The sequence below is a fragment of the Grosmannia clavigera genome (genome assembly GCF_000143105.1).
Source record: "Grosmannia clavigera kw1407 unplaced genomic scaffold GCSC_173, whole genome shotgun sequence".
In the NCBI taxonomy this organism is placed as follows: Eukaryota; Fungi; Ascomycota; class Sordariomycetes; order Ophiostomatales; family Ophiostomataceae; genus Leptographium; species Leptographium clavigerum.
The window spans coordinates 1649725-1677690 of NW_014040765.1; the positions used below are offsets into that span (position 1 = coordinate 1649725).

Consider the following 27966-nt stretch of genomic DNA (forward strand, 5'->3'; position numbering starts at 1 on the left):
TTCCCTTTTCAGTGTATTTTCCTATCGAAAGACCAAAATGCCTCCCAGGAAAGCTTCAGCTGCCAGTAAGGCAGCTTCCGACGCGAAAGCGGCGGCATCTGTCAAGGCGGCGGCGGCGAAAAAGACCGGCGCGACAGCAGCAGTCAAGAAGACGGCAGCAACGGCAGCCAAGGCCGACAAGGCCGACAAGACAGAGAAGAGCACGACTGCAGTGGCCAAGCGCAAGCGCGGCGATGCTGAGGCGGCGCCAAAGGAAAACGGTGTGAGCACAAGCGTCAAGGCTGCGCCCAAGAAGGCCGCTCCTGCTGCGGCTGCAAAGAAGACTGCCGCAGCAGCCAAGAAGGCCAAGGCGGACGTTGTGGACAACAAAGAGAACGCGACGTCTCTCGCCAACGGCGACAACAAGAAGAAGCGCGCCCCTGCGGTGTCCAAGGCGGCTGCAGTGCCTGCCAAGGCCAAGACGACCAAACGCAAGGCTTCAGATGTGGAGGAGGAGAAGGAGGAAGAAGAGGAAGAGCGGGCAGAAGCTCGGCCGACCAAGGCAGCCCGCAAGACAAAGGATGCCACGACAGGCAAGGCGGCAGCGGCAGAGGCCAAGGCAGCAGTAGCAGAGGCAAAAGCAAAGGCGGCAGAGGCAAAGGCAGCGGCAGCAGCTGAAAAGGCGGCAGCAAAGGCAGCAGCAAAGGCAGAGGCAGCTGCTGCCACGGCAGCGACTGCTGTTGCAGTGGTCAAGAAGCCAGCTGGCAAGGTCGGAGTCAAGATCAACGAGGCGCCGACGAAGCCGCTGGACGTGTTTGTGTTTGGCGAGGGTGGTGCTGGCGAGCTTGGGCTGGGAAGCGTCCGGTTCGAGGGCAAGAAGCCGATAGACGTCAAGCGGCCACGGCTGAACCACAACCTGGCGGCCGGCCGAGTGGATGTGGTGCAGATCGCGGCGGGTGGGATGCACGCGGTGGCACTGACCAAGGACAATCGGATCCTCACGTGGGGCGTCAACGACCAGGGCGCACTGGGCCGCAAGACGAACTGGGAGGGTGGTCTACGCGATGCGGACGCGGAGGAGGAAAGCGACAATGAGGATGACACGGGGCTGAACCCGCTCGAGAGCACGCCGACGGAGATCGATACAGACGGCTTGATCAACGGGACCAAGTTTGTGCAGGTGGTGGCTAGCGACAGCGCGACGTTTGCCCTGACGGAGGACGGACGGATCTACGGCTGGGGCACATTCCGGGCCAGCGACGGTGTTCTGGGCTTTTCCAAGGACGTGTCAATCCAGCGGACGCCGACGCTGCTGCCGGAGCCGAGGAAGGTCAAGGCACTGGCGACGGGCTCGAACCACATTCTGGCGCTGGACACCAAGGGCAAGCTGTACACGTGGGGCTGTCCGGAGCAGAACCAGCTGGGCCGGCGCTGTGTGCAGCGGGACATCAAAGAGTCGGCGCTGCGGCCGGGCGGTGTGGGTTTCCGGCGCGGCGTGCAGATCGAGAAGATTGCGTGCGGCTCGTATCACAGCTTTGCCGTCGACGATGGCGGCCGGGTGTATGCCTGGGGCCTGAACAACTTTGGCCAGCTCAACGTCGAGCAGGGCGCGGGTGACACGGACGCGACCGTGCTAGACGCTACGCTGGTCGAGGGACTGGCTGCCTTTAAGATTGTCGACGTGGACGGTGGCGAACACCACTCGCTGGCCTGCACGGCCGACGGCAAGTTGCTGACCTGGGGCCGTATCGATGGTCATCAGGTTGGTTTCGATGCCGGGGCGTTCAACAGTGAGAATGCCATTTTTGATGAGCACGGCAAGCCTCGGATTTTGAAGGAGCCGACTATCGTTCCTGGTGAGTGAGATAGAGGGAAGAGAGAGAGAGAGAGGGAGAAAGAAAAGAGAGAGAAAGAGACAGCGCTAACTACTTAGAAATCCCTCCTGTGGTTCACGTCAACGCTGGCACGGACAACAGCTTCGCGCTGACGGAGGATGGAAAGGTCTACTCCTGGGGCTTTTCGGGCACATACCAGACTGGTCAGGGCACGACGGAGGATATTGAGACGCCGACGCTGATCGACAACACGGCCGTGCGGGAGAAGAAGATTGTGCATGCCAGTGCCGGCGGCCAGTTCTCTCTGCTCGCAAGCGAGGCCTGAAGGAATTTTGTGGTTTTACTATTTTGTCTATCGAAATTGTAATTTTAGAGTGTGCGTCGTATACCTCTGCTTCTCTCTTTCTGGGCTCTGGGAGGTTTTCTTTGCTGGCGATCGAGGCGAAGGAAAGGGGGAACGCTGAATGGCCGCTGTTGGAGTTTGGTAGTCTCCTGTCTGTTGTCTGTACCCCGTACTGCTGCTTGAATTCCTGAACTTGTGTATTTCGTACAATAGATTATGCTAGACATACAAGACGTGCCAGAGAAGAAACCAGTGCCCGTTTTGCTGAAATCTCGCAGTGACTCGGGCTCTCGTTCTCGTTCTCGCTCTTGCTCTCGTTTCCATTTCCATTTCCATTTCCATTCCCATTCTTGGTCGCTCTCCATCTCTCACGCGCCCCCCACGCGGCCACCGATAACCTTGGCCATGGATCCGCTTCCACGACTGCTAAAGACGCCCATGATGCCGAAGCCGACGTAGAAGAGCGCGAGCGGGTAAGCGACCAAGCCGCGCATACCACGCATACGGCCGACGGCGCAGAACATGCTCGAGGCGCTGTAGGTGCACCAGCAGATGGCGGCCGTGGTCATGACGATGCCCAGCGGCGTGTCCATGGGCATGACGATGCCGACGAGGCTTGTGGCCACGAGCGGCAGCAGGCAGTAGCCCAGCACGCTGGCCGACCGCGGAAACGTCAGGGTGCTCGACAGGTGGCTGAGGCTGGCGCTGCGTCCGTGCTTGCCGACGCCGCCGTTGCCGCCACTGCCACCGTTGTTGTTGCCGCCGCGACCACCACTGCCGCTGCCGATGTTGCCGCTGACGCCCGTGCTGTTGCCGATGCGGCCGCCACTGCCGGTGCCGCCGGTGTCTGGATAGGCGGGCGTCGAGGGCGTCGCCGGGGGCACGCCGTAAGCAGCCGCAGCCGGTCCGACGTGGCCGTCGGGCGACATGAGCGATAGGATGATGTGCAGCGACGTGGAACCCAGAAGAGCTAGGCCGTAGATGTAGCCAAAGTGGACCTTGCCAGAGAAGAGCAGAAAGGTGCCGAAGAGGAGGAAGGAGATGATGGGACCGGCAAGATCGGAGTCGTCCATGAGATGCTGGTCGATGCGCTGGAAGGGGTTGAGCACGGCGAGAGTCTGGGAGGTTGAGATTAGAGGAGGGAAGTAAAAGGGTTAGAGGAGGAGGAAAGAGGAAAGAGGAAAGAGGACGACAAGGACGAAAGATGACATACCTTGGCTCGAATATGGGAAAAGTTCACGCCAAGCTCTTCCAGCAGCGGCGGCTCGCCATCATAACCCTCAGTCGAGAAGGCTGCGAGCCAACCGGTGCGAAGTCCGCCTTGTTCGCCCATTCGACCCGATACGCCGGCTCCACCGCCCGGGGCACCGCTGCCGCCAAAGCCTCCGTAGGCGGGCGCGCTGCCTCCGGGGGCACCGTAGCCATAGGCGCCCTGCTGAGAGCTCGCCTGTCCCGGCACGCCGGGTGAGTAGGTTGACGGGTAGAACTGCAGGTTCTGTGCAGATGCTCCGTACGCGGGGTTGCCGCCCTGCGGACCGCCATAGTACTGGGCCATTCTGAAGAAAGGATCGGCAGCGGGTCAGTGCAGATCAGACAGCCGGCCGTCGGTCGTGGAGAGATCCGGAAGCGGGAGTAGGGAACGTTGGAGTGAGATGGTGTCGAACCGCAGCTGAAGGCGCAAATGTGTGGTCGAGAAGAGGCAAAGAGAGGCAAAGGCGAGCCAGAGCAGGAGAAGAGAAAAGACGGTACAGGTCAGACAGACAAAAGAGAGAGCGGAAGTAAAATAAAGAGAAGACAGGAGGGGGGGGCGTCGGTCACGGAATGACGCGTATGCTGCTTTCTTTCTCTCCCTCCTTCTCGATGATATGTGTCTCTCGAGAGCTTCCCCAAGCTGTGCACTCCGTACAGCTGGCCGCTCCTGTCTTGGCAGCTGTGGCTGTGTGGCGCAGCGGAAAAACAATGTTGCCGTTCTGCGCCATCGGCCAGTGGGGCGAACGAGCCGGGAGAATTTTCGATGCGCTTCTGGACGGGAGAATGTGCAAAACGACGATACCAATTCGCTCCGTGCAGCCGTCCGCCAGGTGTCCAGACCGTCGTCCAGGTCTATTGTGTCTCTGACTGTCCGAGTGTCCGAGAGAGCAGCCAGATCGAGCGAACACCGTCTACGGGAGAGGACTCTACAGAAATGGTTTGTCGCATCGCACCGGATGACCAGTGAGACCAGAAGACCAGAGACATGGAGCTGACCGTCTCGCGCAGGCCTACCGCCTGATCACGCAGGTGGTCCTCATCGGCTCGCGCGTGCTAGGCCGCGCCTTCACCGAAGCCTACCGACAGGCCAATGCATCGAGCCAGTATGCCCGCGCGCAAGCCAAAGCCGGCGGTGCTGTCGGCGGCGGAGCCACCGGTCGGGCGAACCTGTCGACGGGCATGACGCTGGACGAGGCTGTGCAGATCCTCAACGTGCCGCGGCCACCGCCGGCGAGCGCGGGTGCGCGCGACTACAACATGGAAGAGGTCATGGGCCGGTTTCGGCGGCTCTTTGACGCCAACGATCCGCAAAAGGGCGGCAGCTTCTACCTGCAGAGCAAGGTGCTGCGGGCACGCGAGCGGATCGAGGCCGAGGTCGGACCACTGCTTGAACAGGCCGCCCAGGAGGCCGAGGTCAAGGCCGGCTTCAAGCCCAAGATGTACAAGGACCAGTGAGCGGCAGGACGCCCGCCGGAACAAGGAAAACGAATCTTCACTCGACTGTTTTATTGCACGACTGGCCGTAGCATAGCTTGGGGCGTTTGTCTTTTGGATTCCGGATTTCGGATTTCGGATTTTCTCTCTCTTCTTCCCATCTAGCTGAATGTCTATTCTAGCTACGCATGTATGAATGAAAAAGGGGGCGTGGGATATAGAAAATGTACATTGCCCCGAACGCGAAAGCATACACACATACGCTTTCCAGTTCTCGAATACAAGAACAAAACAAACCGCTCGCAAGATCGCCACCCCGCTGCATACACTCTCTCTCTCTCTCGGTAATCAAAACACGCTCGCGTCCCTTTTCCTGACCAGCCGCCCAATCGGTTGGAGGACCGGGTTGCAATCCCATCTGTCAATAAGCATGTACGAGTCGGACATATATACACATAACTCTTCGTATCGGAAAAAGAAGGCTGTTACACTTCGTGCTTGATGCTGCTTTGGTCTGTCGTCACCTCAAACTCGTTGGTCATGACGATGCCCTTGTGCGGCACGGTCGTGTCGGCACTGCTCTGCCCGGAGAAGACGTTCATGTTGTCCATGCGGATGCCGCGCACAATGTGCTCCTCGCTCTCGTTCATCGATAGGTTGGTACCGCCAGCGCTAGCGGCCATTGTGCGACCGTTGCGTGTGTGGCCGCTGATGTTGGACGTGCCGCCGCCAATGGTGCGGAAGCCGCCGGGGGTCTTGTACTGCTGTTTCTGGGTGGAGAGCAGGCCACCAAACACAGGCGACAGCAGCGATCGTATCAGCGGGAACACCATCGGCAGGTTCGTGATGATGACCGAGGCAAAGGACTCGCGGGTGCCCCAAGAACCGGCCAGAGTCGCGCCGTTCACGCTGTCCTAGGAAGAGTTAGATTGGCTTACTTTTTGTTCGTTTCGTTTCGTTTCTTTTCTTCGTTTCTTTTCTTCTTTTCTTTTCTTTTTGCTTTCTTTTGCTTTCTTTTTTTTCTCCACTCAACACTTACAGTCATGACGAAGACGGTCTTGAGCAGAGAACAGATCAGGACGAAAACACCAGCACCCAAAACAAAAGAGGAGGCAATCTTCTTGATGGGCTTCAGGGTGGTGCTCCAGAGCATCGGCAGGGGAATCATGATCAGGTACAGATCGTCAATGATGCTGGAGGAGAACGTGGACCAGACGATGGGCATCGAGATGGCAGCCTGGCACGATTCTGGGCAAGCCTGTCAGCATGACTGTCTCCAGAGACAGGAGAGTCAGAAAACCTACTGCCTGGGTTCGGGCTAATCTGCCAGTAGCCACGCAGAGGACGACAGGAGCTGTACATGGTGACAATGGAGACGATAAAGGTGCAGACCATGATGAGGTAGCCAATGTTGATGCGCATGCGGTACGTGCGGCCCAGGCCTTCCGTCAGGCGGGTGTAGAACACCAACATGGACATTCTGAGCAGGAAGATGAGGCAGATGTACATGGTCCAGCCGGCGACCTGGATCTTGGAGCCAAGAATACTAGGCTTGTCAGAGAGAGAGAGGGAGAGAGAGAAACAGAGACAGAGACAGAAAACCATACCGGTGCTTGTACTCGGTCGAGTTGACGTCCAGGGCAGCGCGCTGGGGATCGGTCATGGAATTGTTGGCCATGCCGCCAGCATGGTTAACGGCAAAGAAGGCGAGGGTGTACTGGGCGGAGTAGAAGACGATGGCGCCCCAGATGGTATAGTCGTCAATGGCGAGGCCGCCAAAGCCGCGGGCCTTGACGCGGGCATAGGTGCGCAGAAGAGTGAAGGTGATGCCGAAGCCGTAAAGCGTCCAGAGCTCCTTGTTGAATTTGGCGACGGCATGGGCAGCTGCCTTTGCCGCAGCTTCAGCCGCGGCCGAAGACGACGGGTCAGACATGGCAGCAGCGGCTGCTGGAGGTGAGATCAAGACGGACGAGAGGTCGGATCCGAACCGAAGGTATCGTACGGTTGGGGAAAACGGCACAGAATGGAGGGAATGGAGAGGGAAGAATGGAGGGAATGGAGAGGGAAGAATGGAGGGAATGGAGAGGGAAGAATGGAGGGAATGGAGAGGGAAGAATGGAGAAGGAGATATGGAGAAAGGGAAGGACTGGCAGACGAAAAAGGAAATGCAAGGAATGGACGATATCCCGACAAGAGGGCCTAAAGGAGAGGCGCGGTGGCTTTGACTTTGTTTTATTGTCTGGTCTGGACAAGACTGCCCAATCTGCGGCCGAGATGCAACGAGGCTCCTTGACATGTGCAACTGGCCCCCCTGGTCGGACTCGATAGGCAGGTTACAGTGCGCCAGGACGAAGGAGAGGATGGTAACGGGCCAGAGTGATGGGAAAGACGAAAAAGACAAAATAGAAAAAAAATGGCCCCCAACGAAGAGGACGGGCTGCGGCCAACCGCATCAGGATCTGTTAGCTTCTCAGCACGTCGTCCATGTCATGCAGGTGTCTGACACGAGCTGGCATTTTAGCGGGAGAGGAAAAGTACGAAGGAGTGCTCGCTACCATCCGGCGTGGCAATCTGCCGGTGTCAGGGCGTCTGAGCGGTCCGTCTTGGTTTTTTTTTTTTTAAAAAAAATCTTCTTCCCGTTTTATCTTTTTATCTTTAATTCCAATTAAAATCCCTCTTGGATTTTTCCCACCACGATTTCTTCAACTTTCCTTGTCCGTACGTCCGCTCTGTCGGTACGACGTGCTAGTCCCCATGATGATCCGCAGACGGTGCTGGCAGTTCTTGGCCTTCGGGCCCTGGGTACATAGTAGAAATTGCAGGCAAGCTCTCTCATCCATCCTGCACCCCTTTCGGCTCTCTGCCGAGAGAGGCTACGGAGCGTTAGTGGAAGCTCGTACGAGGAGGCCGCCTTAGTGCGCAGGACTATTGCCTTCTCGTCGGTGGACCGTGGCCAGAGAACCCCGGCCAACTGAACGCTTTTCTGATAGGAGACGCCGTTTTAGAGCTCGGTGGAGCTGTTCATGGGAGATTAAGGAAAGGACAGACAGACCAGCCAGCAGGGATGTCCGGTCTAAAATCCGCTTTGACGCCACGGAGCTCAGGACGAAGACGGCGGACGAAGAGGAAGACGAAGACGAGCGGCCTTTTTTTCGCCCCTGTTTTCTATTGTTTCTTGGCTTGAGCCGCCTGCTGCGAGCAATGGCATCTGGTGCGACGGTAGCATCTGGCATGCGTCTTGTGCTTATTTCGGCCTCTGAGCGATTATTGGGGGCGGAGAAGCCGCAAGGCCGTGTGGCAATGGGGGCCAAATGGCAGACCCACTTTGCCGTCCGTGCATGCCCAAACAGCCCCCACTGGGCCCAAACCGGAAATGATCAAAGCGCCGAGAGTCGGGGCTAAGCCGAATCGAGCAGCTGTGGCCGCTGTTTTGTCTCCGACAGACCGGGATCCTTGCACAGCATTGTTGCGACAGGTGGAGATGGCGTGCGATGGAGTCGTCGTGCGCTCTACTCTGGACTACGGAGTGCGTACTACCATGTACTGAGTACGGAGCATGTGCGGAGTTCGAGTACGTAGTAGCATGCCGCCAGCCTGTCAGGAAGCTCCTTCATAGCGAGTCCAGATCGATAGTCTGCTCCTAGATCCATCCAACGAACCTGTCCACTTTCCGGCCTGCTGTCCACGCCACTGTCCACAAGATCCTGCTCCCGCCCGCTTGCTTTCCACGCGCTCTGCCCACGCGCTACGGCGGCTCGGCCTCCGGGCCACGTGCGAATGACGCGCTCGCCTCCGCTTCCGCCTATATAACGCCATCGGTGCCCCTTGGACATTCTTTCGACAGCTACACGCTGCCATCCATTGTCCTCCTTTTTCCTTGGATCCCGTCTCCCCCTCGATCATCATACCGCCCGTCACCATGCGCACCGCCCAGCTCTTCCAGCTGGTCACCCTCGTGGCTGGCTCGCTGGCCGCCTGCAGGCCGCGCGGCCTTGATCTGACCGCCCTCAAGGCCAAGCTGTCGGCCGATGCTGAGATCATCTCGCCCAGCGACAGCTCGTTCAACGAGACGGCGCTGCGCTGGTCGACGCTGGACGCACCCACGCCCAACGTGATCGTGGTGCCGGCCGTCGAGGAGGACGTGGTCCAGACGGTTCTGTTTGCCAACGCCAACAGCGTGCCCTTTCTCGCCACCAACGGTGCTCATGGTGCCCTCACCACGCTCGGCCGCATGACCACCGGCATCGAGATCTACCTGGAGAAGCTGGCTAGCATCAAGATCGCCAGCGACGGCAGCTCCGTCACCGTCGGCGGCGGCGTGCGTTCCAAAAACGTCACCGACGCTCTCTGGGCTGCCAACAAGCAGACCGTCACCGGCACCTGCGAGTGTGTCGGCTATCTCGGCCCAGCTCTCGGTGGCGGCCACGGCTGGCTGCAGGGCCATCACGGCCTCGTCTCTGACCAGTTCCTGTCTGTCAACCTCGTGCTCGCAAACGGCACCCTCATCACCGTCACCGCCTCCTCCAACCCGGACCTCTTCTGGGCCCTTCAGGGCGCCGGCCACAATTTTGGCATCGTCACCTCCGTCACCTCGCGCATCTATGATATCGTCCACCCCAACTACGCCCTCCAGACCATCATCTTCAGCGGCGCCGAGGTCGAGCAGGTCTATGCCCTCGCCAACAAGCTCTGGCTGCCTGGTGGTGTAAGCAACCAACCGGCCACCTTCCACCAGTGGTCCTACTGGTTCTACGAGTCCGAGATCGATGCTTCCGCCGCTGTCATCGCCCTCTACCTCATCGAGGAGGGCGTCGATGCCGTCAACGCTACCGTGGTCGCCGCCTTTGAGGCTATTGGCCCCATCATCTCCACGCCTTCCAATGGTACCTACCTCGATCTGGCTTCTTGGACCGGCATCGACCTGGACTCCACCCCCTGCCAGAAGACCGGCAAGGCCAACCCGCGCTTCCCCATCTACCTGACCCAGTTCAACACCACTGCTGTTCGCCAGGCCTACGACCTCTTCAGCAATGCCACCAGCGCTGCTGACTCGCCCTACACCGGCTCCCTCTTCATGTTCGAGGGCTACGCCCAGGAGGGTGTCAAGAGTGTTGGCGACTCTGCCACTGCCTTTGCTTACCGCAGCGACAACATTCTCGGCGCTCCCATGATCAACTACGCCGACACCGGCAGCGCCATTGAGGAACGCTCCTACAACCTCGGCACCCAGATTCGTGATGCTCTCTGGGCCGGTGCCAACGGCGGCGTCGTCGGTGAGACCGGCACCCTCCACACCTACGTCAACTATGCCTACGGTGACGAGACTGCCGACTCCTGGTACGGCGATGTCGCCTGGCGCCAGAACAAGTTGCAGTCCCTCAAGAAGACCTACGACCCCAACGGCCGCTTCAGCTTCTATGCTCCCATTGCTTAGGTCCGTGGCTGACCTGCAGAGTTCCAATAGCGTGATTCGTACATAGTTGTAACTCCTCAATTTACACGCTTAATTGACTCTTTCTCTCTTCGCTCATTTCCATTGCGCCATTATTTTGTTCATCTTCGACCGATTTCCGCCCTGCTAGCGTTGCTGACTAATGGTCCACTTTCTGAAAATGACGGTCATTGCGTCGTATACTTCGTACTCCGTACTCGTACGCCCTTTCTACACTTGAGCGGATCCGCCTTTCGGGGACGCAAACTAAACGGGCAGTGGAATAAATCCAAAAAGTTAAAGTAGCCAAAGTCCGGAGAGGCGAAAACCTGACAAGCTTCTCAGAGGCTTGACTTGCGCAGGCCTAATCCTACTATGTAGCAGTAGGCCTGCCTTGGCCATCGCTGCCGATGGATGGCGGAGGCGAAGAAAAACCCTGTCCGGCGATCCCACTTTTCGCTCAAGAGCAACAGTCGCTCGGTCGTGCATGTACTGTATCTAACCTTTCCGCACGTCCTTTCCCGCATCTCCTCAGCCTTCCGAGTCAGGTGGCGTATCCGCAATGCACTCTCGTACGGCATCGTACTCGTACCTTGATGGCGTGACTCCAAAACAGGATTCTGCAACGTGCTTGTAGATCTTACTTCGGGGCCGAGCGCTTAAGGCCTTGTTCTTTGCCGCGCTTCGTGATTACATTCCGACACGAGGCTGAACTCGTACAATCCTGGCGCCTTCCAATTGTGGGCAGATGTTCCGTCAATACTATGTAGATCAGCTGTCTGTCTATCGAAATTCCGACCAATTTCGCACTCAAAAGTGGATAATGTGATATCGAGCCAAACCAGACAGTCAGGAGATCCGGACTGTGCAAAATGCCCGATGCCAGACTCGGGCGAACCATGGAACACGAAAAGATCTGCATTTCTGAGGCTCGAATCTGTTTTGCCTTCCGAATTGTGCAGTCTTTGCCACGAGCAGGTCTCATCAGCGTCGTCGACTTTCGTACCTGCTTTAGAGCACTTTAGAGTTTCTCCAACCTTGGCCACCAAAAGACGCCCACCAGCAGCAGGGACACAACCCGGACGGCCACGGCTCCATGCACATAGAGACTAAACAGATGCACACAAGGAAATGGCAGGGTTCAAGGCATGGCAGGTGGCACACGTCTCCGCTGTCTGTCCTCTTGCCTCGCCCCTGTCCTGGCGACTGCTGCGGTGGAAAATTGTCGATCAGGCCTTCTTTCGGGCCAGATCAGCCTTTCTGCCACGCCAAGTCCCACATGCAGGTGCGGCCGGCTTCCCGGCCTCCACCCCCCTACCCCCCTACGTCTTTGTCCGGATCAGGCCCTTCCAGTAGTCGAAGCTGTTCTCGTCGCTCTGCAGCTTCCACACCCGTCCGGTCGACCGCTCAGTCGTGCCCGGCCCGTCCGACACCACCTCGGCCACGCGCAGCAGCCCCCAGTCAGGTGTGATCCCGAGCACGCGGGCACGCGGCTGGCCCACGACGGCCTCGAGCGTGACTACCTGGTCTGCGTGCAGCCAGTGGCGGTAGTAGCGCGTCTCGAGGTCGCCGCTGAAGCCGTCGCGGCAAAACTGCCTGTACACGGCCTCGAGCCGGGTCAGGAGGCAGGCCAGCAGCCGCTCGAGCACGACCGCGTCGTTGGCGGGCTGTTCGCGTCCGAGTCCGAGTCCGTGGCGAGCCGCAAGTGCTGCTAGGCTCGTCGTCGGCCGTCCGTTCGTCGCGTTGAGCCCGATGCCCAGCACGACCTGGTAATGACCGTCGGCATAGGAGCAGTGAGCCAGGATCCCGCCGATCTTGACATACGGCGCGTCTGACCCCCCTTTCGCGTCTGGATCGGGCGCGTACACGTCGTTGGGCCACTTGAGCCGCACGCCCAGACGGTCAAAGCCGGGGCCATATGCCTCGACCGCCTCCACGATCGCAATGGCCGCCAGGTACTGCAGGAAGACGACCGGCCGGTCGGCACCCGCGGCGAACCGCAGCGGGTGGTGGATCACCGTCGAGAGGATTAGCTGGCCGTCGGGTGCTAGCCACACGTTGGCGCCGCGGCCACGGCCTGCTAGCTGTGTCGTCGCCGTTAGCGTGAAGCCCGTCGGCAGCGTCGCCGTCAGTCGCCCGTTGCGCTCCAGCAGCGTGTTGGTGCTGCCGACCACGCGGCCGTACATCAGCTGGTTGCCCCATTGGAACTCGTGCCCGTCCGTGGCTGATGTCGGCAGCGTCTGTCGGTAGTGCTCCAGCGCCCGGTAGAAGGTGCCGTAGTCGAAGGCGGCCACGCGCGTCGGCCATGTAGCCTCGTACACGATCAGCCGGCGGACCGTTTCGTTATCGTCATCTTCTGCTGTGCCCGAGTGCTGCGGACCGGCCCAAATCTCCTGTCGGACGGCCAGGTCCAGCTCCGGGATCGTCACCATGGCCCCGGCTCCATCGCGAGGCAGCACCTGCGCTACGGCTCGGCGGATTGCGTCGACCATGTCGTCAAACAGCGCGCGTCGCTGGCTGCTGTCGCCTCGCTCTGCTGACGGGTTTCCTCCCTCTTCTTCGTGCGCAGCCACGGCACCGAGGACGGCTCGGAACGTGTTCTGGTCCTCGTCCGGCGCAGATGTGTTGTTGATGGCGGCCACCCGCTTAATCAGCGCCGCCAGCTTCGGGTATCGCAGCGCCCGGTCGGCCAGGTCCATCAGCATGGCCGTGCAGAACGGCTGGTGCTTTCCCGGGCCAACGGCCGTATTCAGGGCTGCCGGCCACGCCGACGTGCCGACGTCGGGCTGCAGTACGCGGAACGTGTCACCACCGCGGAAGAACATGTCGTTGCCCTCGCGCGTCAGCACCTCGTCCCACGCCTGCACCAGCTCTTGAGCCTCGTCTGGGTAAAGCGAGGTCACGTGCAGCGAGGTCAAACGCGGCAACGCAACATTGCCGCTGCCCACGTCGAGGCCCAGCTTGACGAGACAGGCGCGGAGGAAGCGGGAGCGCGCCTGGAGCTCGTCATCGTGCCGCAGCTCTGCGAGAATGGCACTGTAGCCAGGCAGGTCGGGCTGCTCGGACAGGTTGGCGGGTTCGAATCTGACAAGAGTGAGCGAGAGAAATTTGCAGACTGCTCCTTTTGCCTGCTTACTCTGGATGGGGCCCCGTCAACAGGGCCGCACCTTCACCGACAGCACAGTAAACCACGGCTGCCCGGCCACCGTTGCTGCCGCCATCGACGGCAATGTCGTCGGGATAGCTGGCCAGCACCTGCACGTTGGCGGCTATGGCCGCGTCCACGAAGACGCCGCCGCCGTTGTAGTAGCTGCAGCAGGTCGATGGCAACGTGTCGGACACGGCGCCGAAAGAATCGGTATGGATGGCCAGCTGCACAGCCCGGGCGCCAGACTCGTCGCGGTACGAGAAGCCTTCATAGGCGCCGCCGCGACAAATTCCCGGAAAGAAGACCAATTCGCGCCGACCAACCACTTCGAGCGCCGGGTTGCCGACCTCAAACTCGCACACGCCACTGCCATAGTAGCCTCCAGCGCAGAAGCCCAGGTAATGCCCGCCGCCGCGGACATATTGACTGATCCGGCGGTTGGCCGCGCCGTTGAGCACCCGGCAGTAGCCCAGATCTGCGCCGCCCGGCATCACGAGCAGCGCACACGTCGCCGGCCATGGCTCCTTGGTCAAGCCGGCCTCGTTGATCGGTATCACCGCGTGGTTCGGATACAGCAGCCGTCGGAGCGCCAGCAGGCAGTGCCGGGCTGACTCGGATGTCGTGCCGGTACCTGCAGAGGGACACAATTGATTAGTCAGCAGTTATGCAGAGTCCTTCTTTTTGTTACTGACTCACCCGAATAGACGAGCACGTTGAGCTTCCGTGCGGCCATGGCGCAGAGCTGGCGCGTTGCGTTTGAATGTGGAAGACGGCATGCTTTGTTGCCGTTGTTTCTCCCAGCCGTCAATTGGCAGTAAGCCGCAGCCTCACCGCCTTGGTTGGTGTGCTAAAGAGCTGAGCTGCCGGTTGGTCAACTATGGCGTGAAACAGCTGTCTCTCTCTGCAACCACCGACGTGCTGACCGACCGAACAAGTACTGCTCATGTCGAAAAACGAGAGCGATGCCGCCGAGCAGGCGAGGGAAGACGATGATGACGAGCCGGATGAATGGTGGGCAGCCAAAAGAAAACCAAAACACATGAACAAAGAGACGATCCGGAGCACATGTTGCTGACTAACGTCGTGATTTCGTTTTTACAGGGACAAGCGCATCTTCAGTACAGGCTGTGCAGGTGTGTGGCAGACATAGCGGCCATGTATTGCAATACTGACAGTTGCAGACGAGAACGCAAAGATGACCGACTGTTATTTTGACAAGAAGGATTGGCGAGCCTGCAAAGATGAGGTAGGGCCGCAGCACGAGATCTGGAGAAGCAGCGTCTGCTAACGAAGCTTTGTTGCAGATGGAGCGGTTTCGACAGTGCTGGAAGCAGCACAAAAACGACGAGAGGACGTTTACACAAGATGTCGCGCCGGAAAAGTGAAGTTGGAGAGACAAGAGTGTAGGAATAGATTTAGGAGTTTCAGGCAATTGGATTTTACTCAATTGACGTTCTTGCACGTCGTTCCTTCTGTACGGAGTACAAGGCAAGAGCAGTCTGCACTCAGCGGCAGAAACCTGCTTGGCACAGCTTATCCAAAGTGGGGCTCGTCACGGGTTTCCTCCTCTACTCCGCAAGCACGAATGAAAACAGCGTTGGGCATTCCCTCTTTCCGACCTCCCACCAGACAAACGGCGACGAACAGACACGCACGCCCGCCCTCACAGTCGACCTTGTTCCTCGCACACGACGATCCCTTCACTCTGCCATGGCCGCCACGCAAGTGACCCGGGTGCTGTCGCCGGTGCGGGCTTCGTCTCGCCGGCTCCCGCTGGCCGGCCTCTCTCTGATGGCGAGTCGCCAGCCGTCGACGACGACATGGGCAGCGAAGCCGCCGACTGGCCGCCTCTTTCACGCACATGCACGAGCTGCCTTTCCGGCGCCGACACGACCGACGGCAGCGGCAGCCAACGGTAGGACGCCTGAGGCTGAGGCCGAAGCGGTAGCTGCTTCTGCTGCTGCTGCTGCTGCAGAACCACTTTTGCCGCCTCTGCCCGGCGTGCCTGAGACCGGTGCACCGACGGGCCCGGCTATTGACTGGTCGGCGTCGTTCCATGGGCTCTCGATGGTGCCGTTTGCGCCCGAGGTGGCGGCCAAGCTGATGACGCCGCTCGATCCCGAAGACGTCGAGGTCAAGCCGGACGGGATCCTGTATCTGCCCGAGATCAAGTACCGGCGCATCCTCAACGGGGCGTTTGGGCCGGGTGGCTGGGGCCTGGCGCCCCGCGGCGAGCTCACGGTGGGCGAGAAGGTGGTCTCGCGTGAGTACGCGCTCGTGGTGCAGGGCCGGTTCGTCGGCCAGGCTCGGGGCGAGTGCCCGTACTTTGGCGACGACGGCGTCGCCACCGCCGGTGAGGGCTGCAAGTCCAACGCGCTCATGCGCTGCTGCAAGGACATCGGCATCGCCTCCGAGCTCTGGGACCCCCGCTTCATTCGCCAGTTCAAGCAGAAACACTGCCGCGAGGTCTGGGTCGAGCACGTCGCCACCAAGAAGCGCCGCCAGATCTGGCTGCGCAAGGATTGCCCCCCGACCTATCCATACGCCCTGCCGTCCTCGTCCCCGGCGCGGACACCCACACGCTGAGGGGCCGAATGGGGCTGAATGGGGTGGAGACGCCGAACAGGGTCTTCTAGCTGGAACACAGGGGGACACGGCAGAGGAGCCCTTCTGTAATATAGCATGTACGACAACACGATACCAATCACAACATAGTCTTTTACGCACACACATAGAAGTGACCTTGTTTCCGCTCGTTTGTCTATCGTAGATTGTGTGGCCCTCTTGTAAAAACCATGATATGATAAGCAGGCCGAAGTGAAAAAGGCAAAACAGGAACAAACGCAGCCAAGGTCAGACGCAGGCAGACGTATCACTTGTATGTGGCGGAGCTGGTGCCCGTTTCCTCTGGACCGCCGGCGCCAGCACCCCAGCCCCACGACATCCACGATCCGCCACCACTGGTAGGATTCTGTTCCGCAGCCGGTACTGTCCGCTTGCGCAGGCCGGGGGCACGACCATGGCCGCCTTCGTCCTCAGCCCCGCTCTCGGCGTCGATGCGTTCAAAGTCGGGCTCGCTGCGGCTCTTGCGCAGCTCGCTGGCGTCGTCTGTTTCGGTGCGTTCGAGTGCGGTGAGGAGCGAGCGAAGGCGGTCGCGCAGCACGTCGCGCTGGCCGTCTGTGGCAGGAATGCCAGCACCGGGCTCGACTGTAGCGTGAAGGGCGCGGTCGATGGCGCCAGAGAAGAGGCTGTAGAGGCCGGCAGGACTGGCAGCAGCAGCAGCAGCAGCGGTGGCCTCGTCGGGAACGGTGGCGCCGCCGGGCCAGCGAGCACTCGGCAGGCTGAAGCGGGACAGCAGGGCCTGTGTGTAGGAGGAGGGCGAGGTCGTGGGCGGTGACGGAGACGACGAGGCGGCAGACGGGACGACGGCCTCGGGCAGACCGAGAGCAGCACGGACATAGGCGATGGCCTGGCGAAGATAGGCCATGCCGGCCGATCGGAGGCGGTCGTGGGCTGAGCCGATAAAGTCGTCGATGCGGCTCTCGTGGTGCTGCAGCCAGGGGTGGACCTGGGTCTGATACAGAACGCGGGCACCCTGAGTCTGGGGCAGGACGAGATAGAGCATGCCGATGAGGCGAAAGTAGTGGTAAAAGGGGATCCAGACGAGCAGCCAGCCGGTCCAGGACTCGACCAGGGTGATGCAGGCCAGCACGACCCAGTACATCAACCAGGGTGTCAGCTGGGCGGGGTCGGCGGTCTGGAGGGCCTTGTAGGAGGCGAAGATGGGGAAGAGGACCGAGGCTACGGAGCTGCGAGAAGATGTGAGGATGTGAGGTCTGAGGGCGAGGAGGTGAAGATTTGGGGATGGGAAGAAGGAAACGAATAAAAAGAACACTTACGCCAAAGCCCGGGGGAAGATGTCAAACATGGCCGTCGATGCTGGACGGATGGAGGAGAGATCGTAGCCCTCGGGGAGCAGAGCGACAGAAGAAGCAGCTGAAGCAGAGAGGAACAGCTGGAAGCCAAAGTCAAGTCCGTCTGCAAAAATAATGGGAGGTCCGAGGAAAGTGAGTCGAGGCAGGAAGGAGCAGTTGTCGCAGCCCCGCAGTGCTTGCTCTTATCGTGCTGCAGGTCGACCCCCCGGGGCGAGCTGCCCCACTATATTATAGCGATAGCGGGAGCCTATAAACGGTCCAGCAGTGAGTGGGGAGCCGAACGACGTCATACGCCAGGTGGCAGGATGGCGAGGACAAAGAGGAAGGAACGGCAAGAAGGAAAGGCTGATCAAAGAACACGTTCCTAATTATTCTAGACAGGCAACACAGATGCCTAAGATCCAAGCAGAAACGGATTCGCCATTGGAACGTGTCATCTCTCCTACGACAGCAGCATGCTGTAGCTCCACTGCTCCTGCGGCACGTCGGCGTAACGGATGCTGGTCGGGTGTTTTGGCCGTGCTGGCAGGACGCGGCCAATGTAGAGGTCACCGGCGCTGATCGGCTCGGCTGCCGGTTTAGGTGCGTCGTCGCGACGACAGCAGTCGAGCACGTCCACCACCGCGTCAGGGTCCATGGTGAGGAAGAACGGCAGCGAGTAGCGAGCGCGGCCGGTGCGGTTGCGCACACGGTGAACCGTAGCGGGGAAGAGGCCGCCGGTTTGGCGCTCGAGGTACTGGCCGACGTTGCAGACGAGCGTGCCAGGTCGAGGGGGGGCTTGGACCCAGACGCCGTCGGGGCTGAGCACCTCGAGGGCGGCGACGTCGTCCTGGAGGACAAGAGTGAGCCCTGTCCGGTGTGAGCAGAGGGTGAGTGAAGAGGAAGCAAGAGCAATACCCACACGAAAAATCAGCATGTGCCCCCAGCCCGACCTCAGCATCTTCTGTCGGCGGATAGTACAGCGCGCGCAAGCCCGTGATCGGGAAGCGGAACTGGTCGTCCAGCGCAGACTCAGGCAGGCCCAGGGCGAGCGTGAAGACGCGTGCCAGCCGGAGTGCGAGCGGCAGCACAGCGCCGTAGTAGCGATACAGGCCGGCACGCCACCAAGGCGCGGCAGCCGGCCAGAGATTCTGCGGGCGGGACAGATGGCCGGGCGGTGGACAGCCCGTCTTGGCCGTATACGCCTGCTCCGGCTCCAGGGCGCAGTCGCCCATGGTAAAGGCCTCCTTGACGTCACCGGCTGTGCGTGGGTCCAGCCGGGTCTCCCGCACGGGCTCGTAGCCGCGAATCGCCGGGTTCTTGTGCACGTGGGCATCCATCTTGACGGCCGGGTCGAGGGCGAAGAAGCGGGCGAGTAGGCTGAACGTGTCGTCGATCAGCCCGGCCGACAGCCCGTGGTTCTCCACATAGAAGAAGCCACAGCGGCGGCAGGCGTCGGCGACGTTCCGGGCCACGACGCGGCGCGCCTCCGTCGACTGGCTATCTAGGTCGGCTAGGTCGACGGTTGGAATGGCCGTGAAGGACGTCGGCCGGTCGGCGATGCGGCGAAAAGCGGCCTCGGTGCCGGCGTGGAAAAAAACATACTGGGCCGGAGGGACGGCGATGCGGTCCGTCTCCAGATCACTCGCCTCTCTGTTCACGGCAGCTGCACCAACGGCAGCCATCGGGTCGCTGGAGAGATGTGTTGGATGAGCTGATGAGCTGGATCGGCGACTGTATATTCGGAGCTGATAGTCTCTCGTTTTCGGAAACGCTTATCTACGAAGTTACAGAGTACATTGCGGTCGCTTGCACTTGCCCGATAGAGCAATAGAGATCCTAAACGGTGTGTACGATGGAACTTGCAACCCATTTTGTCTGTCTTTCACTCTCAGCAGTCGGATAGCATTATAAAGGCAAACAACCTATACACAAGACAACCACTTCTACCCATGACCACACACATCCGACTGTCTTCCGGCGACGGCCCAGTCTACCGCACCGTGCTTCAGACGCCGCTACGCGATGCCACGGCCGCCGAAATTCCCGTGATTGACATCGCCGGCATCTTCAGCAGCTCAGCCGCCGAGCGGGCAGCTGTGGCGACACAAATCCACGCCGCCGCCACCGGCACAGGCTTCTTCTACATGCGCGGCCACGGCATCGCGGCCGCCGTGACCGAGGCAGCCCGGACGGCCTGTCTGGACTTTTTTCGGCAGCCGCTCGCGACCAAGCAGCTGGCTGACGCGACCAAATCGCGCTTCTTCAACGGCTACAAGTCGCCGCAGACACAGCGCATCAACGCGGCCGAGTCGGTCGACGTGCGCGAGACCTTTTCCTGGGTCTACGACCCGGCCTACGATCCGGCCGTTCAGACCACCGAAACAAGCATCCCTCCCGCCATTGCCGTCTGGCTGCGCGGCGAGGCTTTTCCCTGGCTCGCTACCGCAAACCTGCCACACTTCCGGACTGCTATCGTCGCCTACTGGCAGGCCTGTCTCGGTCTCGCCCGCGCCCTCTTACATTCCTTTGCCCTCTCGCTCGGTCTGCCCGAGACCGCCCTCGATGCTCGCTTCTCCCACCCCGACGCCGCCCTCGCGCTCAACTATTATCCCCCCATCGCTGCCACGACGCCGGATGTCTCCATCGGCTCCCATACTGACTTCCAGCTCTTCACCATCCTCTGGCAGGACGACTGCGGTGGCCTCCAGGTCCTCAGTCGCTCTGGCCAGTGGCTCACTGCACCCCCCCTCGCCGACACCCTCGTCGTCAACATCGGTGATTTCTTCCAGCGCATCACCAACGACCGTTACGTAAGCACAGTCCACCGTGCCCAGAACCACAGCGGACGCGAGCGCGTCAGCATGCCCTTCTTCTTCGGCTTCAACCGGAACGAGGTCTGCGGCGTGCTCGATACCTGCGTCGGCCCTGGCGAGACCAAAAAGTACCCCGACATCCGCTGTGCCGACTGGGTCGACCGGCGCGTGCGGGCGATGCACATGGGGAGCAGCACGTGACTGGCATATGTACGGCATACTGTATCTCATACTGTGTGTATTTGTCCGCGCACTGTCCTTGCCTCATCTGAAGCTATTCCATCAGTTCTAGTCCCTCCATGCGATCCCAAGCCTGTCTAATCCCGGTCGTGACGTCGTGTAAGGGTATCTACTGCGGTCCTGTGGCGGTACTGTCCATGCCGTCTGCGGCCAGCTCCGGTTTCTGGGCATAGACGACGTGCAGGGGAAAGTAGGCGTGGATGTTGGGGTCCATGACGGCCTTGCGGACGTCGACGAGAAAGACCTCGATCTGGGTGTTGGTCCAGCCGAGGCCACCAGCGGAGGAGCCGAGCGGGCGGCAAGCCCAGGAGCGGAGGCCGTCCATGAGGGCGGTGCGCATGAGCAGGCCGCAGCCGCGGAGGCGACGATCGCGCGGCCACGTGCCGAGAGGACACTTGTGGACGGCAGCGTGGACATTGACGAAGCCGGCAGCGCGCAGCTGGGCGCAGAGCCGGTCGGAAAAGGCAGCCGAGGCAGCAGCTGACCAGGGCGTCCCCATGAGATCGCCACCGGCCAGCCGCGGCGACCGCTGCATGCCAGCAGCGACAAAGCGGAAAAAGTCGCGGAGAGCATAGGGCGTGGTCTCGGTCAGGGAGCCATCGTCGCTCTGGGCGGCCGTGAGCAGCTCCTGGAACTCGACGAAGCCACCGGGGCGCAGATGCCGGAAGATGCGACGCAGCAGCGCCGGCCGGTCCTCGACCGCGAACAGGCTGTGGCGCATGTGCACAAAGTCAAAGGCATCTGGCGGCGAGGCCCAGTCATCTTCAAAGTCATCGACGGCAAAGAACACGTTGCTGGGCACGTAGTTGGGCTGGATCGGCGAGAGGTCGACGCCGTTCACGATTGATCGGGGATATTTGTCAGCGACTAGAGAGTTAGCAGGTGGAGAGAGAGGATAGGAGAGGGGAGGAGAGAGGAGAGGAGAGAGGAGAGAGGAAAGAGGAGAGAGGAAGAAAATATAGGACTAGAGATTGGACGAGTGTGAGGAACAGAGGAAAACCAAACTCACGCTCTATCGCCCAGATTCCCGTTCCCGTTCCTGTCTTGTTAGCATCTTTCGTCATCACCACTTTCTATCACCATCACCACCACCACTCACCCAAATCATACACATCACCGCCCTCCACCAGCCGCTCGTGCACTGGCGCATAAAACGGTTGTCCCCGCATCACCAGCAGCGACACCGCGTGCTTCATGTCGTCCCGGTTCTGTTCCGTCTCGTCGTTGGGCAGCACGTAGAGCCGGCCTCTGTGTGTTGTTGGCCTCGTCGTCGTCCCGTCGCCGGCTGTCTCCCCGTCGGCCAGCGCGTTGCTGCCCGTGCCCTCGTACGCGTGAAAGCGCATCCCGCCCTCGTATACGTGTGCCCGCACGCTGCTCGTCACCGACGCCCGGTATTCGCCCTCCTCGTCCAGCTCGTCCGAGTCCGAGTCCGTCTGGTTGTTGTCATCGTCATAGTCCTCGCCCTCTTCACCACCGACTGTCGGTGGTGCCAGTCGCGCCAGCAGCTCGTGGCCGTCTTCTGGCTCGTCCTCGTCCTCGTCCTGGTCGTCCTCTTGCTGCTCCAAGCTGGCACCGTGGTAGTAGTTGTAGTAGTACTTGTTGTTCACCAGGTCGCCGTAGTACTCGGCCATCGACTGTGGTTGTTGCGGCTGTCGGGCTGCCGACGACGGCTGTGACGGTGAGCCCGGCTGCTCAGACCCAGACGATCGTCCGCGCTCATGCTGATGGTTTCTACCCGGAGAACTCATGGTGTCGGTCGGGATACAAGATTCGAATCTGCTTTGCCGCGGAGGAATGAAATGCCGCTCAGATGCTGCTGCTGAATCGACAGGATCGTTGCTGCTCAGAGGCGAGTAGGACAGTATAAATAGCAGGGCCGCAGACGATAAGAATACTGGAACTAGAAAAGTACGGGTAATACTACCACAACGAGCATGGCATCCGCCCCCCTTGCGAACCCAAAACTCGGTTCCGCCTCTGGGAGACACACACGTCCTCCCGCCAGAACAGGTGGGTACCAGGCCGGTTTACCGACCTTCTCTGTCCTAGTCTCGTGCTGGCAGCTGTGTGTGTGTAAGCGTCCGGTTTGCCCTAGACGAGACAGGGTCGTTGTACGAAATACAAGTGACAGGGGGGGCAGAGGTACATTTAAAAAGACAGATTGACGTTCTTGTCCCTCTGTAACGTAACAGGCTCGAAGAGAGGCCGGATGGGGGTGGGCTGTATGCACGTGGTCAGAATGGAGAAACAAGTAATAGAAGCCGACGAGAAATTGCGGTCCCATGCGAGCGGTTCTACTCCGTACATAGCAGTAACCAGCCGATCCCCTCTCTCCTTCCCTTCTGATTACTGGACGCGAAAGTTGGCCCTTGACTGTCTCTAGCAAGGCAGTGCTGAGGTGGTCCGACCGATGGGACCCGACAGCTTGGTGCCAAGACGACTACTGGCCCGCCTGGTGTCCGTCCGGAGACCGTCTCGGGTAGTGCGCTATGAGACCAGGGGGGGTAGTGGGAAGGGGGGACTAGTGCAAGGAGCTTGCAAGCATTGCCAGCAAGAAAGGGGGCCGTAGAACGAAAGAAGAACAAAACACCGGAAAAAGGAAAATTAAGAAAAGGAATACGCACGGACAACAATATAAAGCCGCCCAGCAGAGGCGGCACGGAGATGAACTCAGTTGAAAATCCAGCCTACAACACGTCCGACAGACCGATAACTAGGGGGTGGGGGTTTCTAGGACAGAGGGGGGCCTATGCAGTGCCGCATGCAGGACCGAGCCAGCTGACGGCCGACGTGGACGGTATCAGAGAAAAAGGTGGCCAGGAGGCTAGAGCAGAAAGCAGAGAGGTTTGGGGGGGGGATGTGAACCCGGGATCGAGGGCCTTTCAGCGAGCTCCACGGTTTCGCCGTACGTCGTACTCTGGGAAACCCCACAGCAGGCGTTTCGGGTTGGGGGTTCCTGACGAGAGAGAACGAGGAAGGAATAAAGAAAGGAGAAGCGGTGTATGTAATGCTCGTATGGTGAATGGGCCGAGGGCGAGAGAGAGCCAGACAGAGCGAGGGGGAGGACACTCGAAACGGGAAACAATGGGCGTGAGCAGGCCACCTAGGTAAGGGCCCAGGAACCTGGGACTGGAAATTAAGGCAATAGAGCCAAGCCGGCAGTGGACAGCCGGGATCTGGGGAAAGAAGTGTCGCTAAGGGAGGTGAGCAGCAGATGGCCGACGGGATGGGAAACGGGGAGTGTTTGGAAACGAGGCGAGACGAGGCGAAATGAGAAAAGGCCAGTCAACGCGACCAGCAGACAGAGTCATACATGGCTCAGCAAAAGGGAGACAAGGAAAGAAAGAAGCGAAACCGAGATATCACATCACGTCCCAGCAGGGTGGATGACCCGAGAATCCGGCGCAGAGAAGGAAACGAAACACGACAGTTAGCGCTGCCCCCCTGTCACTCTCTCCTTGTCCTCGCTCGTCCCTCCGCCCCGATGCGACGCTATGGCCTTTTGGCTTCCCGAGCCTTAATCAACACCCTTTTTTCCCCTACATGTCGTCAGGGCATGCTAGCACCACTGCGACTGTATGTCGCATGTACTAGGTGTGTACAAAAGTACATTGTAGCGTACATACTTCTCCGTAGCACCCAGTTCACCGGCACGGCCAATGAAACCTGGCCAGAGGAAAGAACAAATCCGCGGCTGCCAGCTGGCGGGTCGTCCTGTCGTCGCGCCACGGATTCGTGTCCCAGCAGCGCGTTCAAACTATGTCTGCCCGTGCCTGCAGTGTCCCGGCGTAGCTGCAGCTGCCTGGCTTACTGAGGCTAAAGACAACGAGAGAGAGCAGGGAGAAAGGAGGAAAGAGAAAAGAGAAAAGAGAAAAAGGGTGGGGGGATCGAAATTTTCCAACAGAATGTAACCCTCTCACAAAGCCAGGACGCCCGTTACGTCTGCTTTGTGCAGCTGTGTCTCGTTTATTGCTCTCGCTTCTCGCGGCACACATCGCTTCTCGCCGTCAGGACGTACCCATCCCACAATGGCAAAACCCGTCTGTCTCCTTCTTGCCCCCCTTAATTGCTTCTATTATGCATTTCTCTCTTGCTGCCATTGGCTCGCATGAAATCGGGCGGGTCGATCCTCCCCTTGGGAAGAAACGCTCCGGAAATACGTATATCCTGCATCCTTCGGTTAAGAGCTCGGCCGATGAGCTCAGGAGAAAGGGCAAAGTGTACTCCGTACTCTACATACTATTATGTCTCAAATGTACGGAGTTTACCTTAGTAGTTACAGGAATGTCAGCCGCGGTTCAGAGCGCCAGCGGCCTTCCCAAAGAGGAACACGCGACTTCCGTTGCAAAATCGAGAAAGGGTTATGTTTTGGCCCTTGCCAGCGGCAACCGCAAAAATATATATATAAAAAATCCCCGGACAAGATTAAGCAACGAGCTTGCTGGCTGTCGTGCACCAATGGCTGCAAGTCATCCAGCTTTCCAAACCAGTCTGCTGGGTCTGTTCGCATTCAATAGAAAAGGCGGGTGAGCCCCCCCCTCTCCCAAGGAGCCTTCGCGTCCAGGTTTGCTTTCAACCTATTTTTAGGGGGGCCGGCCGAGCGCATAACGTGCTAGCCGCCAATGCCGGTTGCCGTTTTAGGGCAATTGTTCCGGGGGTCTGGAGCGCTACCGGTGGGCTGGCAGCCTGGAAAATAGCGTCGGTCCACTGTGGAGAAGTCGTGAAATTAGCACTGCTGCTTTGGTTCATCGCCGAGCGGATGCGAAGCTCCGGCAACTTGTCTTTGCCATCGTGTCGTGCAGTCGGCCTATTGTCTATGGGGAGTCGTGGACGGAGTCGTGGAGAGAGAAGTCGTGCAGACATGCAGGTGCAGTCGTGCAGTCGTGCAGTCGTGCAGTCATATCGTGCCATCATACTCTGCACAATCACACAAAGCAGCCATGCAATCGTACAGAGAAGTGCAACGCCCCAGCCGGCTAATTTACAATAGTTAGGTGCACAGCCGTCGCTACCAGAGAACACGAGGTGATATCTCACATCGAGGCCTGCTGCCCTGGCCATCCGCTCACCGAGGGAGTAGCACGACCAACCGCCGCCCTGCAGGCTGCCTGACGGGGTGGACCGGGCGCCTGGGGCGGCAGAGCTCACCGCCTCGCTGTCCCGCAAAATCCCAGCAGATCGTCCACCCCGGCGGCGGTCGCCTGTTATGTCTACCCATGCTGGTGGGTATTTGGTGCGGCTGTCCAAGGTTTGCTGTTTCGATTCTCTGTCAGAGTATTCTCTTTCAGAGTCGAAAGTCTCCGGATCGGTGTGCATTTTTATTCAGTAATTGTTCACGTCTTGTTGTCGTTCTCGTTGTTGTTCTTGTCTTGTCTAATCTTTACTTCTTGTTCGTGTGCTCGTGTGTTTGTGTGTTTGTCTTCAGTCATCTCCGTCCTCTTCCCTCGTCTTCGTCGTCGTCGTCGTCGTCCTCTCGTCCTGCCACCTACTCCGTCTTCGCCGACACATGCAACCTTCCGACAAAGCCATGCTTCAGTCGCTCCTCCCGCACACGAAAACAGTCGGGAAACCAGCGACGCAGCTCGGCATCGTCGCGGCCCTGCACCATGGTCGCAGCCGCCCGGCCACACAGCCACGAGAACACCATGCCGTGGCCCTGGAATGCACAGCACAGCCAGAGCCCGTCGCTGGCACCCTGCTCCGACGGTGGCATGGCGCCCACCAGCGGAAGCCCGTCCGGCGTGTAGCCCATGATGCCGGTCCATTCGGCGCGCAGGCGGCCGTCCACGTGGTCGTCGCCCCAGTAGCCGTCACGCCCGCCAAAATACCGCACGGGCGTCTCGCGCAGGTACGCCGACACGGCCGGATTCAGCGTCGTGTCGTCGGTCGTGCCGTATTCGCAGAGACCGAGCCTGCTCTTGTCCTTGTGGCCTCCCGCAAACTTGAGACCGCCGCCGATGACCATGTCGCCCGCATGGACCGATCCCGGCGGTCGCGTAATCATGTACTCGTAGCCGTCCGCGTAGATGAAGCTGTACGTTGTCTCGAGGCTGCCGCCACCCGGCATCGCAGCCCCTGGCCGATGCATCGTGATCTGTCCACGCAGCGGTACCACCACGCCCTGCAGCCGCGGCATCAGAAAGGCCGAGTAGCCGTTGGTGGCCACCACGACATGGCGAGCCGTGACAGTGCCCCGAGCCGTCTGCACGCTCCAGAGGTCAGTCTCTGTCCGCTCCAGCTTCAGAGCCGGCGTGTGCGTCTGCAGGTTCAGCCCGCCGGCCAGACAGCGCTTCAGCACGCCCACCACCAGCCGGTATGCCGACACACTGCCGGCTGCATAGCGAACAGCACCGCAGATGGGCGTTGCCACGCCGTCGTCGCTGCACGGAAATGCCGCCAGCGCCTCCTCGCGGTTGTACAGTGTGTAGTCCGCCACCGCGTCGCCCTCTGGCAGCGCTGCCCGCATCGCTGCTACCGCCTTCTGTGCCGTCGTCCACTGTGCCGGGTCATAGATGATGTCGACCGTCTCGCAGGCCAACGCGTCGCACGCAATGGGCGCCATACCACCCTCACCCGTTGCCATCGCATGCACCGCCCTGATCCCGTCCAGCTCCAGCTGCGCAATCTGCACCGCTGTCCCCATTCCGTGCTTTTCTGCGTGGTCCAGAAATGACCGGTACGATGCTGCCTTGGTGTGCCCGCCGTTGCGGCCCGTCGCCCCAGAGCAAGCCTGTCGTGCCTCTAACATAAGGATCGAGGGGAATCCTTTCCCGGTCCCAACTTCTTTCTCTCCCATCAGGTGCCATGCAATCGATGTCCCTGTGATGCCACTACCCACGATCACAATGTCAACCGACTTCGGCAGCTCTGGCGTCGACTGCAGGTCCGCAATGGCTGCGTCCGGCGGGTCCTGCCAGAATGGCTTCGTTGGACCGTCACGCGGCAGCGTCACTGGAATTCGAGCTCTCTCGTCCATCGCTAGGCTTTTATCGTTTGTGCCCTTCGTTGAGTCTCTGCGTCTTACTCCAACGTTCTGTTTCCTGCTTATCTTGGTCAGACCAATCGCTTGTCTTCCCTTATCTGGTCGGCAACATCGGCAGCACAAGCTACATAGTGTCACACTCAACCTCAACTGATTGGCGCCTGTGCAAACATCGTTCCGACCGTACTACGATGCGTCCCCAATAATTGTATCTAATAACAGTCGACCGCTTCGTAGAGGCCACTGTTTGAAGCGTTTCACAGAGGGTCCACATACAACTCAGGTTTGTTGATAGCGTCTGCACATCGTAGTCATCGAGCAGGTATCTTGCCTTCTCTCATGCAGGCAATTTGCAAATCGTATCGTAATAAATTCCTAGAATAAACTTGGGATGCCAGTACGAACTCGCTGGTTCGCTTAGGCTAGAAAATTGTTATCGGAATTGCATATGCTATTAGACTTGTTGGCGTCAATCGTAAGGAACGTATATTGTTTCAGCGTTATGAATATGGCTAATAAACCAGTGCTTCTGTGTGTCGGTGATTTTAGCTTTCGTCTGCGAGAATGGGAATCTCCAGTTGCAAATTGCTGTA

General features: G+C 59.7%; 12 protein-coding genes across 12 annotated transcripts; 5 read left to right on the forward strand and 7 right to left on the reverse strand.

Moving 5' to 3' along the window:
* Positions 1 to 37: 37 nt before the first annotated feature.
* On the forward strand, positions 38 to 2139 carry CMQ_7745 (ran exchange factor prp20; the record flags this gene model as incomplete). Its single annotated transcript, XM_014314750.1, has 2 exons — positions 38 to 1769; positions 1913 to 2139. The coding sequence occupies 2 exons, from the start codon at positions 38 to 40 to the stop codon at positions 2137 to 2139; spliced, it is 1959 nt and encodes a 652-aa protein (XP_014170225.1).
* A 386-nt stretch (positions 2140 to 2525) lies between these two features.
* Positions 2526 to 3712, reverse strand: CMQ_7683 (golgi membrane protein; the record flags this gene model as incomplete). Its single annotated transcript, XM_014314688.1, has 2 exons — positions 2526 to 3275; positions 3371 to 3712. The coding sequence occupies 2 exons, from the start codon at positions 3710 to 3712 to the stop codon at positions 2526 to 2528; spliced, it is 1092 nt and encodes a 363-aa protein (XP_014170163.1).
* A 630-nt stretch (positions 3713 to 4342) lies between these two features.
* CMQ_7585 (cochaperone pam16) lies at positions 4343 to 4863 on the forward strand (the record flags this gene model as incomplete). Its single annotated transcript, XM_014314590.1, has 2 exons — positions 4343 to 4345; positions 4417 to 4863. 2 exons carry the CDS (start codon positions 4343 to 4345, stop codon positions 4861 to 4863), a joined length of 450 nt encoding a protein of 149 aa, XP_014170065.1.
* A 464-nt stretch (positions 4864 to 5327) lies between these two features.
* On the reverse strand, positions 5328 to 6775 carry CMQ_7409 (uncharacterized protein; the record flags this gene model as incomplete). The annotated part of the gene is made up of 4 exons (XM_014314414.1): positions 5328 to 5756; positions 5882 to 6090; positions 6147 to 6388; positions 6450 to 6775. 4 exons carry the CDS (start codon positions 6773 to 6775, stop codon positions 5328 to 5330), a joined length of 1206 nt encoding a protein of 401 aa, XP_014169889.1.
* A 1986-nt stretch (positions 6776 to 8761) lies between these two features.
* On the forward strand, positions 8762 to 10276 carry CMQ_7160 (FAD-binding domain containing protein; the record flags this gene model as incomplete). The annotated part of the gene is made up of 1 exon (XM_014314165.1): positions 8762 to 10276. One exon carries the CDS (start codon positions 8762 to 8764, stop codon positions 10274 to 10276), a length of 1515 nt encoding a protein of 504 aa, XP_014169640.1.
* A 1319-nt stretch (positions 10277 to 11595) lies between these two features.
* CMQ_7083 (biotin apo-protein) lies at positions 11596 to 14154 on the reverse strand (the record flags this gene model as incomplete). The annotated part of the gene is made up of 3 exons (XM_014314088.1): positions 11596 to 13357; positions 13410 to 14052; positions 14118 to 14154. 3 exons carry the CDS (start codon positions 14152 to 14154, stop codon positions 11596 to 11598), a joined length of 2442 nt encoding a protein of 813 aa, XP_014169563.1.
* Positions 14155 to 14364: 210 nt separating this feature from the next.
* On the forward strand, positions 14365 to 16007 carry CMQ_7070 (mitochondrial genome maintenance protein mgm101; the record flags this gene model as incomplete). The annotated part of the gene is made up of 4 exons (XM_014314075.1): positions 14365 to 14432; positions 14523 to 14554; positions 14603 to 14667; positions 15432 to 16007. The coding sequence occupies 4 exons, from the start codon at positions 14365 to 14367 to the stop codon at positions 16005 to 16007; spliced, it is 741 nt and encodes a 246-aa protein (XP_014169550.1).
* A 286-nt stretch (positions 16008 to 16293) lies between these two features.
* Positions 16294 to 17349, reverse strand: CMQ_7079 (hva22 domain protein membrane protein; the record flags this gene model as incomplete). Its single annotated transcript, XM_014314084.1, has 2 exons — positions 16294 to 17230; positions 17321 to 17349. 2 exons carry the CDS (start codon positions 17347 to 17349, stop codon positions 16294 to 16296), a joined length of 966 nt encoding a protein of 321 aa, XP_014169559.1.
* Positions 17350 to 17798: 449 nt separating this feature from the next.
* Positions 17799 to 19020, reverse strand: CMQ_7380 (2og-Fe oxygenase family protein; the record flags this gene model as incomplete). The annotated part of the gene is made up of 2 exons (XM_014314385.1): positions 17799 to 18205; positions 18258 to 19020. The coding sequence occupies 2 exons, from the start codon at positions 19018 to 19020 to the stop codon at positions 17799 to 17801; spliced, it is 1170 nt and encodes a 389-aa protein (XP_014169860.1).
* A 267-nt stretch (positions 19021 to 19287) lies between these two features.
* On the forward strand, positions 19288 to 20352 carry CMQ_7523 (2og-Fe oxygenase family protein; the record flags this gene model as incomplete). Its single annotated transcript, XM_014314528.1, has 1 exon — positions 19288 to 20352. One exon carries the CDS (start codon positions 19288 to 19290, stop codon positions 20350 to 20352), a length of 1065 nt encoding a protein of 354 aa, XP_014170003.1.
* Positions 20353 to 20500: 148 nt separating this feature from the next.
* Positions 20501 to 22139, reverse strand: CMQ_7235 (tam domain protein; the record flags this gene model as incomplete). Its single annotated transcript, XM_014314240.1, has 3 exons — positions 20501 to 21258; positions 21401 to 21430; positions 21491 to 22139. 3 exons carry the CDS (start codon positions 22137 to 22139, stop codon positions 20501 to 20503), a joined length of 1437 nt encoding a protein of 478 aa, XP_014169715.1.
* A 2539-nt stretch (positions 22140 to 24678) lies between these two features.
* Positions 24679 to 27367, reverse strand: CMQ_7691 (FAD dependent oxidoreductase superfamily; the record flags this gene model as incomplete). The annotated part of the gene is made up of 4 exons (XM_014314696.1): positions 24679 to 24727; positions 25001 to 25205; positions 25377 to 25657; positions 25881 to 27367. The coding sequence occupies 4 exons, from the start codon at positions 27365 to 27367 to the stop codon at positions 24679 to 24681; spliced, it is 2022 nt and encodes a 673-aa protein (XP_014170171.1).
* Between the last annotated feature and the right edge of the window lie 599 nt (positions 27368 to 27966).